This window comes from Dicentrarchus labrax, unplaced genomic scaffold (genome assembly GCF_905237075.1).
Source record: "Dicentrarchus labrax unplaced genomic scaffold, dlabrax2021, whole genome shotgun sequence".
NCBI classification, from domain to species: domain Eukaryota; kingdom Metazoa; phylum Chordata; class Actinopteri; family Moronidae; genus Dicentrarchus; species Dicentrarchus labrax.
This window is the reverse complement of record NW_026136713.1, coordinates 24,203,384-24,216,721: the sequence shown is the minus strand read 5'-3', so window position 1 is coordinate 24,216,721 and position 13,338 is coordinate 24,203,384. Positions and strand designations below refer to the sequence as shown.

At 39.1% G+C, this 13,338-nt stretch overlaps 1 protein-coding gene across 3 annotated transcripts in view; it reads left to right on the top strand.

Annotated features, from left to right (window-relative positions):
- Positions 1-13,338, top strand: part of LOC127374508 (cGMP-dependent protein kinase 1) — a 54,015-nt gene that overhangs the window by 27,208 nt on the left and 13,469 nt on the right. For all 3 annotated transcript variants that reach the window (XM_051419909.1, XM_051419908.1, XM_051419910.1), the window contains exons 3-8: positions 4,839-4,952; positions 8,947-9,052; positions 9,651-9,714; positions 9,800-9,877; positions 9,966-10,060; positions 12,769-12,834. In XM_051419909.1, coding sequence (XP_051275869.1) covers positions 4,839-4,952; positions 8,947-9,052; positions 9,651-9,714; positions 9,800-9,877; positions 9,966-10,060; positions 12,769-12,834 — 523 coding nt within the window. The remainder of the gene's footprint in view (positions 1-4,838; positions 4,953-8,946; positions 9,053-9,650; positions 9,715-9,799; positions 9,878-9,965; positions 10,061-12,768; positions 12,835-13,338) is intronic.

The window sequence follows — 13,338 nt, the reverse complement described above, 5'->3', positions numbered from 1 at the left end:
CAGCATCACGGACAGAGACACTATACACACCTGTAGGACTTCGGCACCATGGACAGAGACACTATACACACCTGTAGGACTTCAGCACCATGGACAGAGACACTATACACACCTGTAGGACTTCGGCACCATGGACAGAGACACTATACACACCTTTAGGACTTCGGCACCATGGACAGAGACACAATACACACCTGTAGGACTTCGGCATCACGGACAGAGACACTATACACACCTGTAGGACTTCGGCACCATGGACAGAGACACTATACACACCTGTAGGACTTTGGCACCATGGACAGAGACACTATACACACCTGTAGGACTTCGGCACCATGGACAGAGACACTATACACACCTGTAGGACTTCGGCACCATGGACAGAGACACAATACACACCTGTAGGACTTCAGCACCATGGACAGAGACACAATACACACCTGTCGGATTTCAGCACCACAGACAGAGACACAATGTTTCTTTGTTTCAGTGTGTGAGGAAACAGGATTGTCTGTCTGTTTGTCTGTCTGTAAACCATTGTTAAATGTGTTGAACCTTTCAGTGAGTCTGCTCAGCTGGTTGTGAAACAGACACACAGGTACAGTCAGTACAGTCCTCTGTCTGTCTGTCTGTCTGTCTGTCTGTCTGTCTGTCTGTCACAGTAGATTCTGTACAGTCCTCTGTCTGTCTGTCTGTCTGTCTGTCTATCTGTCACAGTAGATTCTGTACAGTCCTCTGTCTGTCTGTCTGTCTGTCTGTCTGTGTCTGTCTGTCTGTCACAGTAGAGTCAGTACAGTCCTCTGTCTGTCTGTCTGTCTGTCTGTCTGTCTGTCTGTCACAGTAGAGTCAGTACAGTCCTTTGTTTGTCTGTCTGTCTGTCTGTCTGTCTGTCTGTCACAGTAGAGTCAGTACAGTCCTCTGTCTGTCTGTCTGTCTGTCTGTCACAGTAGAGTCAGTACAGTCCTCTGTCTGTCTGTCTGTCTGTCTGTCTGTCTGTCACAGGTACAGTCAATACAGTCCTCTGTCTGTCTGTCTGTCTGTCTGTCTTCCTGTCACAGTAGAGTCAGTACAGTCCTTTGTTTGTCTGTCTGTCTGTCTGTCTGTCTGTCACAGTAGAGTCAGTACAGTCCTTTGTCTGTCCGTCTGTCTGTCTGTCTGTCTGTCTGTCTGTCTGTCACAGTACAGTCAGTACAGTCCTCTGTCTGTCTGTCTGTCTCTCACAGTAGAGTCAGTACAGTCCTCTGTCTGTCTGTCTGTCTGTCTGTCTGTCTGTCTGTCTGTCACAGTAGAGTTAGTACAGTCCTCTGTCTGTCTGTCTGTCTGTCTGTCTGTCTGTCTCAGTAGAGTCAGTACAGTCCTCTGTCTGTCTGTCTGTCTGTCTTTTTGTCACAGTAGAGTCAGTACAGTCCTCTGTCTGTCTGTTTGTCTGTCTGTCTGTCTGTCACATTAGAGTCAGTACAGTCCTCTGTCTGTCTGTCTGTCTGTCTGTCTGTCTGTCTGTCACAGTAGAGTCAGTACAGTCCTCTGTCTGTCTGTCTGTCTGTCACAGTAGAGTCAGTACAGTCCTCTGTCTTTCTGTCTGTCTGTCTGTCTGTCACAGGAGAGTCAGTACAGTCCTCTGTGTGTCTGTGTGTCTGTGTGTCTGTGTGTCTGTCTGTCTGTCTGTCTGTCTGTCTGTCACAGTAGATTCAGTACAGTCCTCTGTCTGTCTGTCTGTCTGTCTGTCTGTCACAGTAGAGTCAGTACAGTCCTCTGTCTGTCTGTCTGTCTGTCTGTCTGTCTGTCTGTCACAGTAGAGTCAGTACAGTCCTCTGTCTGTCTGTCTGTCTGTCTGTCTGTCTGTCACAGTACAGTCAGTACAGTCCTCTGTCTGTCTGTCTGTCTGTCTGTCTGTCTGTCACAGTACAGTCAGTACAGTCCTCTGTCTGTCTGTCTGTCACAGTACAGTCAGTACAGTCCTCTGTCTGTCTGTCTGTCTGTCTGTCTGTCTGTCACAGTAGAGTCAGTACAGTCCTCTGTCTGTCTGTCTGTCTGTCTGTCTGTCTGTCTGTCTGTCTGTCTGTCTGTCTGTCACAGTAGAGTCAGTACAGTCCTCTGTCTGTCTGTCTGTCTGTCTGTCTGTCTGTCTGTCTGTCACAGTAGAGTCAGTACAGTCCTCTGTCTGTCTGTCTGTCTGTCTGTCTGTCTGTCTGTCTGTCTGTCACAGTAGAGTCAGTACAGTCCTCTGTCTGTCTGTCTGTCTGTCTGTCTGTCACAGTAGAGTCAGTACAGTCCTCTGTCTGTCTGTCTGTCTGTCTGTCTGTCTGTCTGTCTGTCACAGTAGAGTCAGTACAGTCCTCTGTGTGTCTGTCTGTCTGTCTGTCTGTCTGTCTGTCTGTCTGTCTGTCACAGTAGAGTCAGTACAGTCCTCTGTCTGTCTGTCTGTCTGTCTGTCTGTCTGTCTGTCTGTCTGTCTGTCTGTCTGTCTGTCTGTCTGTCTGTCACAGTAGAGTCAGTACAGTCCTCTGTGTGTCGTTGTTTGAGTTGCTGTGAGTCTCTGCTGTACTGACACTGATCACTCTGACATTTACAGTTTCCTGCTGTATCTTCATCTATATTAGTTTGAAATGTCAGCGCGTTCAAATGTCGTCTGACAAACAATTAAATATAAAGCTGATAAACACAAACATCTTCCACAGAAACACCTGACGCTGGTTTTAGGTACCTGTCAGTCTTAATGGTGATAATCAACTTTTCTGGGTCACTGTAGAAACATGGAATTTCAACATGGTGGACTCACACTTAAACACTAATGAAAACATACCTATAGATATTATATTATATTATATTATACTATATTATTATTATATTATATGATATTATATTATTATTATATTAAATTATATTATTATTATATTATATCATATCATATTATACTATATTATTATTATATTAAATTATATTATATTGTATTATTATTATATTATATTATTATTATATTATATTATACTATATTATTATTATTATTATATTATGTTATATTATATTATATTATACTATATTATTATTATATTAAATTATATTATTATTATATTAAATTATATTATTATTATATTATATCATATTATACTATATTATTATTATATTGAATTATATTATATTGTATTATTATTATATTATATTATACTATATTATTATTATATTATATTATATTATATTATACTATATTATTATTATATTAAAGTATATTATTATATTATATTATTATTATTACATTATATTATGTTATATTATATTATATTATATTATACTATATTATTATTATATTAAAGTATATTATTATATTATATTATTATTATTACATTATATTATGTTATGTTATATTATATTATATTATATTATACTATATTATTATTATATTAAAGTATATTATTATATTATATTATTATTATTACATTATATTATGTTATGTTATGTTATATTATGTTATGTTATGTTATGTTATGTTATGTTATATTATATTAATGTGACACACTGGAGCTTTAACGGCTTGTTCAAGACAGAAACGACCACAAAGAGAGAAAAACAACAAAGAGAGTAAAAGCAGTTTGAAAAACTGCTCCTATTGAAATATAAAATTGTCAGTGACACATACATAAAAATCTGATTTATTAATTAATATAAATGTACTAAATATACATAAAAATATGTATAATAATAAGTTCTGATTGGACTTCAGTGAAATATGAAGTTGAGAAAATGATTCAGCTCTCTGTGTGTCCTCCTGTCTAATGAAAGCAGACAGCCTTTGATATGCAAAACCCCTCATTTCCCTGTACACACACACACACACACACACACACACACACAGACAAAAGGCAGGGGAAATGACAGGTGGCCAGTGTGTGTGCGTGTGTGTGTGTGTGTGTGTGTGTGTGTGTGTGTGTGTGTGTGTGTGTGTGTGTGTGTGTGTGTGTGTGTGTGTCTGTGTGTGTCTGTGTGTGTTAATCCAACACTCAAATAAAATGAAAAAAACATCTGAGAGATTTATTTTGTTTCCAGTGTCGCAGCAGCCGAACAAAACACATTTGTTCCTATTACACAGACACAGACACACACACACACACACACACCTACACACACACACATAAAGAAGGCTCATCAACATTTTATTAATAATAAAAAGGTTTATTTACACAAAGTAAATAAAAAAACAAAGATACAGGAATAAAATCAAAGCAGTAAAACCCAGTTTATCAATCAACAGTTGATGATCAATAGATTGTAGATAACTGATACAAAATCCAATAACAGCCTGAAGATAAAATGTCACATATGGAGGACCAACACCGCCAAATCAAAAACAAATTTAATAAAATGTAAACTGAAATGCTAAAGTAAATAAATATGGGAATATATATATTTATTTTTATATCATTTTGGTGCATTTAATAGACAATCTGAGCTCTTTAATCCTTTTTCTGATGACTGCACACTGATTCTGTCAGAGGTCACACGAGTTCCAGAAATCAGAATCTCCTTCAATCAGACATCACCCAACAAAGTTTGAGCAATAAAGTGTAAAAAAGAAACCAGATTAAAACTAAAATATAGCGTTTATCTTTATCATTATTGTTATTATTGTTATATTTATGATTATATGTTTAACTCATCCCCAAAAAAGACACAAAACAAACACAAAGACTGAAATGTGTTGACTTTAATCAAATCGATCAGCTTGTCGATTTCCTGTTTAAATCTTCTCTTTCTCTCTCTCTCGCTCTCTCTCTCTCTCGCTCTCTCTCTCTCTCTCTCTCTGCCTCTCTCTCTCTCTCTCTCTCTCTCTCTCTCTCGCCCAGAGGGGAAGGTGGAGGTGACTAAAGAGGGGATGAAGTTGTGTACAATGGGACCGGGCAAAGTGTTCGGAGAGCTAGCCATCCTCTACAACTGCACCAGGACGGCTACTGTCCGGAGTGAGTACACCGCATGAGTGTGTGTGTGTGTGTGTGTGTGTGTGTGTGTGTGTGTGTGTGTGTGTGTGTGTGTGTGTGTGTGTGTGTGTGTGTGTGTGTGTGGGTCCTCGTAAATCCTCATCAGGTCGGGGTCCTCCTATCTCCGTCCGGTCCTCACAGTCATGGTCATTCTTGTGACTCAAGGATGAACTGATTGGAATTTGGTGCTCAAAGGTCAAAGGTCACTGTGACCTCACAAAACACATTTTTGTTTATAACTCAAGAACTGATGTTTCACATTTCAGTTTGATTTTACTCAATAAGTCAAAGGTCAGCTTCCCTTCTAAAACCAGTACTGAGGAACAGAAGGGCAGATTGAGACTTATTATATTTCACAGACACTGAACTGGTGACATTTCAGGTCAAAGGTCAAAGGTCACTGTGACTTACTGGAATACATAGTGTAGTGTGTATAAATACCACATACATACATATGTGTGTGTATATAATGTAATTTTACTTTTAATTAAGTTACCAATCAAGTTACTTTAATATTGTGATCCTGGTATTGGGCTACTGACTACAGGTAATTAGTAACTGTATAATAATTACAGCACTGACATTGAAGAGGGTCTTCTTGGTCCCTTCAGGGGTTAAAGTTGGCAGTTGAACTCCAAACTAGCAGCTGAATGTTTTTCCTCCAGAAAACCTCTGTAGACGTTAACCGTTGGAGTTCAGGAGGAACGAGTGGGAGTCTGCAGTGTGAACCAATCAAACATCACCCACAACTCCGACAGCAGAGAGAGAGAGAGTGTGTGTGTGTGTGTGTGTGGACCTCCAACTTTTTGTCAGCGCTTCCTGGTAGAGTGCTCGTTAAGCAGCGGTTGCCAGGCAACACCATCCGGCCCAGCCAATGAGTGAAGTTTTTGGCAACAGTGTCTCTTGGCAACAGCGTTGGGTTCGAGGGGATTCGTTTCCGTTTGCTGAAGCTTTCTGCTCGTTATCTTCACATTAACACACGAGCTCCAGCTGGAGTTTATCTCATCTTCGGTTCTTTAAACTTCAGCACAGAGCGGTCAGCGTCGGCTTTACGGCCGCGTTTGAATAATTAAAATCGCCTCACATCAAAACAGAAAACACTCGACTCTAACTGATGCTGCGTGGTCAAACTGGCACGTATGACGGAGGAAAGGAGGTTTATTGTTTCTTAAATCGTAAACAATTCCTCAGGGCTTTGGTTTGTACTGTCTGTGGTTTAAAGGGGAGGATTCTGCACCTTTAAACCCGACAGAAACAGATACCAGAGAGACGTGTGTGTGTGTGTGTGTGTGTGTTGGAGAGCAGCTGCCTGTGAATATGAATATGATCATATTAAACCAGCCGCTCTGACCTTTGACCTTTAGCACACACATACACAGTCATTAATAAACATTAATAATAATCATTGAGCCCACATGAAACTCGTCTCAGACCATAACGTTTGCTGCTGTGGAGTGTCTCCTGTTGTTTCCGTGGTTACAGAGACACTTGGTATCTCCGTAGCAACAGACAGCAGGTCATAAAGCAGTGGAAACAAGAAATAAAAAGTAATGGCCAAACAGACCATTTATGTTTTCAGCACACACACAGAGTACTGCAGCTCATAATGGCTCATTGATGTACAACATGCAGCGTGGGATCATGGGAGATGTTGTCTTCACCACCATTGCAGTCCGTTTCTGTTCATTGTTCCACCAGGAGCTCAAGCTGTTGCTAACCCTCTACTCAGCATGTTTATATTGTGGCGCAGTGGTTCAGACTTGAGACGCTGTAGAAGCACCGGACTGCGATCTTTACCTCGATCCCTCTGACACACACACACATACCGGAGGGTCAGCCTCTCTGAGCCGCTAGCTTAGCTACAACACAGCAGCTATATTAGCTCCAGTAAACTGCTCATGGCTGTGACGACCAGCTCGCTGTGGTCAGTCTGTCAGTCACAGCGTTCAGTTACTTTAATAATTATAGTGACGCTTCAGTTAAACAGCAACTCGTCAGCCCTCTGCTCGTTAAACTGAAGGAAGTTTGTAGAAGTATGCTCGTCTCCACGGAAACAGCAGCTGACTTGTATGAGCCAACGCACACACAACGTACACACAGGTGGATTTCTTGTAACCATGGTAACCAGCTCTGTCTGAGCAGCATCGGTGCTGAGCTTTATGGGATGTCTGAGGCTCTCTGCAACTGCAAATTCAGATCTTAAACACACATACACAGTCCTTGCAACAGAAGAACACTCGTTTATAGACATTCACTGTAAAAGTAATGTAAATACAATGAGACCTTGAGTTTTAGTTAAAGGTTGTAATACATTCACTGCCACTAGATGTCGCACCAGAGCTCCAGCATCTCAAACCAAAACAAAAAGATGGAGCACCAAAAAAATACAGTAAAATAACTGACTCATAAAAATATACTCACTTTCTATAATTAAAATACAGTTTTTAGCTTTAATTTCACTCAAAATCTTGTGGCTTAAAAAATCAGGCTTAAATTAGAATTGTAAAAGTTATAGAACTGTAATAAAAGTCTGTATCTGTAAAATGTCAGTAATTATTGCTGTTTACACTGATGAAAACTGTATTTTGTTGTGAAAACTTTACAACCAATCCATGTAAAGTTACATTGTTGATTGTCACTAATTTTACATTATTTAATAAATGTATTAACAGTTTAATATAACAGTTTAAGTTTTTTTAAATATATTTGCAAATGTATTTTCTTAAAATCAGCAGTAATTTTATGATTATTTACAGTTTTTTTCAGATTTTTCATGTTATTTTACATTAAACATGTAAATTCACAGGCTGTTTTTGTCTTTTTTTAATATTTCCACGTATTTTAAAAATTCAAAAACCCTGTAAAAACAACGGGACAAACTCATAAACGTACGTATTTCTTTGCAGCTTAAATTCTGAAAGTGTGAGCAGACGTTACGTATTGATTCTTGTTTGCGTGACCACAGAGCCCTTTTCCCTTCAGCGTCAGATTTTGTCTGAGCCACAGTCCCAGTTTCATTAAGATCATAGTAAAAAGACTTTTCCAGCTGAGTCACAACAGGACAGATCAGTGCTCAGGAATCTACATCAGACCTCCACCAAAAGCAGCTCAGTGTAAAGTATGAGACTGATGTTAATAATCTCTATTGTTTGTTGTCTCAGTATGGAGTCGTCACAAACTCTGAAACACCAGAGGTGTGTTTGATTTCTGTTACCTGTCACACCTGCTGTGATGAGCAGACTCTCCCTGCTGATGGAAGGTATCTGATTTCTCTGGGGAATCGAACCTGCATCATCCTGAAGGTGTGATGTCTCCACGCTGACACTTTGAATCTCTCCTGTGGGCGATCCTGGTGAATCTGGATCTTTCTGCCATCAAGACCAGTGACGTTAAAACCAGTTAAATAGTATCAGAAATCTGAAAACTACTCGCTAATGTTTAAGAGGTTTTTACACTAGTTTTCTTTAATCAAAATACTGTTTTCAGCTTTAATTTTACATAAAAAATTGTGTCTTTTTTTGTGTTTTTAATGTTTAATTAAAAATATTCACACTGTAAAACCAACGCAACGATCTATAAATCCAGGTGAACTCTGCTATAATACAATAATCAGACTTACATTTACAGCAGAGTGCTGTTATTATTGGATTGTTATTATTTTAATGTGAATGTTAAAAGTTATAGAAGTGTAATAAAAGTCATTATCTGTGAGATTACAGTAATTATTGCTGTTTACACTGATAACAACTGTATTTGGACAGTTTACCAATGCTTATACACTGATAAACAACATTTATTCAATGTTTGTGTTGTGAAAACTTAATTATACAAGATATCTGTAAGTTATCTGTCATTATAAACCTCACTGATTATATTATAATAAATTATATTATATTTTATATATATACTGTATACTGTCTGGTAGTTTTTTCTATTTCCAGGTCTGTAATAAACATATTTACGATATGTCTTTCAGCTCTGGTGCATGTGAAGCTGTGGGCAATCGACCGTCAGTGTTACCAGACCATCATGATGAGAACTGGACTCATCAAACATGCCGAGTACATGGACTTCCTCAAGAGGTGACTGCCAGTAGAAAACCCATGAGCAAGGCACTATCTGTTAGAGGTTCAAACCCCACAGATACAATCACTTTGTCACACACTCATTCAAGTTACAGCCCTGCTTTTAGCGCCCCCTGTGGTTAGTGACGGAACAGCTAACTAATTGTTAGCTGGATAGTTACATCTGATAGCTAATGTTAGCAAAACACTAGCTAACTAGCTATCTAATTTACATAAACTGTTAGACTCCATTGACAGAACCAGTAATTTTACCTCGAAGGTAATTGTAAAAACCCACTTCAAACTGGAAATACATAAAATAAAACTCATCAAAATCAAAGTTATATAGAAAGCCAATGTTAGCAAACTAACACAGCTAGTTAGCTAGTGTTTTGCTAACGTTATCTAGTGTAAGATTATATTATATATTTGTCTCTTTTATCTTTGAACCATCTTCAAAATGTGGTTGTCTTTCCAACATAGATTAGCCTAGCATAGCATATCTAAGTACAGGAACGGAGTTGTTGACTGAGGCTACCGAAGGGGGCGGGGCTTCGGGAGGGTTCATTAATACATAGATATTGTTGAGTGAACAATAAATGATGTGTCTCTGCAGTGTTCCCACCTTCCAGGGTCTCCCAGAGGAAACTCTCAGTAAACTGGCCGACGTCATGGAGGAGGTGAGAAAAAACAAATATCCGTCTTCTTCTTTGGTGGAATCACTGTGTAAATCCTCCAATCAGACGCTCACTTCTGTCTGCTCAGACTCATTATGAGGACGGAGAGTACATCATCAGACAGGGAGCCAGAGGAGACACCTTCTTCATCATCAGCAAGGGAAAGGTAAGGCAATCACTCCAACAGTCCTCGTATTGATTTGCCGACTCGTCCCGATCGTCTGCTGATAGCTGTTAATCACATCTTCTGTCAGGTGAACGTGACCCAGGAGGATCCAGCCAATCAGGAGACAACACACCTCAGAGAGCTCAGCAGGGGAGACTGGTTTGGAGAGAGAGCGTTGCAGGGGTAAGATTATGTGACCTGAACCCTTAACATCAACATATATAAAGATGGACGACAGAAAGATGTCAGTGGCCGTATCCGGATATTCTGGCATTTTTGTACAGCGGGAGGAAGTGGAGACGTCCGTCTTTTATATGTTGATGGTCGAAACACGTAATTACTAAAGCTGCTTCTTTTGACCTTTCTTTTCACCCCAAACAAGAAGCAAATGTTCCTGTTACCCACAGGATCATTTGCCCAAATGAATCAGATATTTCTGTGATTTAATATCAATAAACGGATCAATTTGATGCTGAAATAACGACATCATGATGCTCATCTATAAAAAGTCTGAATTCAAACTCTGTCGGTCAGTCTGCAAGGCGACGAGCAAACAACTCTTAAAATGCTTGTTTTCTGAATGGAGTTTGGTTGATCAGGACTTGGCTAACCTCTCTTTCTTTTCTTCAAGCAATTTTCATTTTCAATTTGTGCTGTCTGTTCATGTCACACAAATTATTGTATTCACGTTTGGTGGAAACGCAGCATTTGGCTGCATATAACGCGAACATCCACAGAAAATCTCCATTAGTAGTTGAGATATTTACTTGTTGGACAAACTCACTTTTTGTGTGTGTGTGTGTCTGTGTGTGTGTGTGCGTGTGTGTGTGTCCTTCAGTTATGGAGGGTCAAAGGTCAGTCAGCTCTTAATAACCCCAAATCTCTTGGACTGTCTGACAGGAAATGAAGTTAACAGGAGAGACGCAGTTTATTAAAGGTCTGATGGATGGTTGGTGTGTGTTTTCATGGACTTCTATCTTTGTGAGGACCCGCAGACTTTGGGTTTTTATTATGTTAGTTTTAATGTATTATAGTCTGTTTTATTTGCCTCAAGTTTACGGCCTGCAATGGTTGTATTAATGCTATTAATGCACATCAAGTGACTAACTTTTCCCAAAATCAATCAATCTAACCCCCTTTAGTTCATAAAATAGATTAAGAAGGCAAAAATAAACAAATAAAATCAATAAAAAAGAAAACAGAGTTTGAAAAGAAAAGATCTCAGAACACAGAGTTCGACTGAGCTTCCCAGACGCTTCTTTAAAAATACTCTGAGTAGACATTTTAGATGCTAAAAATCTTGGTTTCCATTATTTTTTTAAGTCTAAGTTAAGTTGTCTTATCCAATACACGTCTTCTTACTGACATTTGTTTTCTCTTTTTATTTACATATTTGGTGTTGAGGTAATCCAAAAGTAACAGAAAATAAAACAGAAAGTAATCAAGTTACTTTCTAGTGCGTACAGTTTCAAAACAGGCTCCTTACTGTAGTTTTAATGCAGTTGATGGAAATTATTGAGTTTCAAACTAAATACACAACCTGGTTTCCATAAGGGGCTAAAATACAGTTTAAAAATTACAGGGCAACATTGATTATTTTCAGGATATTTGGTCATTTTAATCAATTTCCAGGTGTTTCCATGACTGGAAAATGTGTCTATAAATTTCCAGGTTTTCCAGGTTTCTAGGGCGTGTGGGAACACTGACAGTACATCAGACACTGCTTCCACAACCATCAATGCTTCTCTGTACTCTTATAATAAACAAATAAGCAATAAGTACGACAGCCTCTGTCCTTTTAGATAAAGAAAAACTCTCCAAGGAAACGGGTTACAGAGAGAAAATGGAAGAAACCTCAGGAAGAGCAGCGGATGTGACAGCTGCCACCACAGTCAAATTCAACACATTAATTAGATACATTTTTAAAAATAACGTCTTAAAAAACATAAATGAATGTTCACATTTTAGAGTTCAATAAAAAGTCTATTTGTTTTTATCACATTTAAAATGTTTCACGGGGGAAAAAAACGAGCAGTCAAGAGAATTTTTCATGGAGTACTGACCAAAGAGAAAGCACAGCACTCATGCGCACGCTAAAAACATGTAAGATGGCGTGTGCTAAAAGCCCGGCAGCATCAATCTTAAGTGTGTTAGGACACATAGCAGACCGCCGTCACAGCTGCTGCTAATTGGTTTAAAGTGCGTTTCAGTGTATCCTCCGGGGAGTGCTGTTTACAGTTCTGTCTCTGTGGGGACCAGAGTTTACACCTGCACAGCAGGGACGTTTCTCCAAAGTGGGGACCTCTTGATTCCTCTGCACTGTCTGCATTATCTGAGGAACGCCTCGGTGCAGTTTCTTCAAATTTGGCACAAATGTCCACTTGATGAACTCAGCAGCTCTGATTTCTAAATATTGGCCATTGAAAAAACATGTATCGGTTGGCAGCTAATGCTGCATTCACATGGATTCAGGCAGACAGACAGTAACGTCCTCATAGCCTGGGACAAACAAACAGTCGGACAGGACAGTAAAACGAAACACGCATGATGATGTGTTGCTATGGTGATGTCGTATTGTTTACAAAAAATTATAAATGTATTCAAACAAATAATTTGTGAATATTATTTTATGTAATTTATGTATTATTAGCGTCTTGTTGTACAGATTTTCCGTGTTTTCTCCTCCTGTGAAGGAATTTTATATTCCAGACCATTACAGTTACTGGTATTCTCACCTAAGTTCACCATTGTGCTCTCACCCACTAACATCCAGTTCACCGTTGATCGTTTACCTGAATCCATGTGAATGCATCATCGTCTGCAGGAACCTAATGGAAGTCTGTGTCCCTAAAAGTGACAAAGTACAAGTGTGTGTGTGTTATGTACCACAGGGAGGACGTGAGAACAGCCAACGTCATTGCTGCCGAGGCCGTCACCTGCCTGGTCATCGACCGAGAGTAAGCACACTCCTTGTGTCACTATATTAATGAAGACCCGTCATTGACAGAATGTATTCCCTCAACCTTTTGTTTTTTTATTACATTTATAAATGTAATAACTACAACATATAACACAGACCACACAGCACATACATGTATATACACACGTATGTCCATTGGCTGGGTGTTACCACACACTCAGCACCAGCTGCTATTAGCTGCCTGTTTTTACAGGATAGCACTCTGCTTCCTGTTTCATGTGGACTTTAATGCAGTATTTATACACTGTGGTATCAGTACTTTCACTGTAGTAAAATATGTTTACTCCAGTACAGTTTCAGAGTAAACTGAATGAGCTCAGACTGAAAATATGTTTGTTATTTGGTTGAACTGAACAGGTTTAGGTGTGTGTGTGTGTGTGTGTGTGTGTGTGTGTGTGTGTGTGTGTGTGTGTGTGTGTGTGTGTGTGTGTGTGTGTGTGTGCTGCCCTCTGCTGGTCCTCACAGCTAACTGCACACTCAC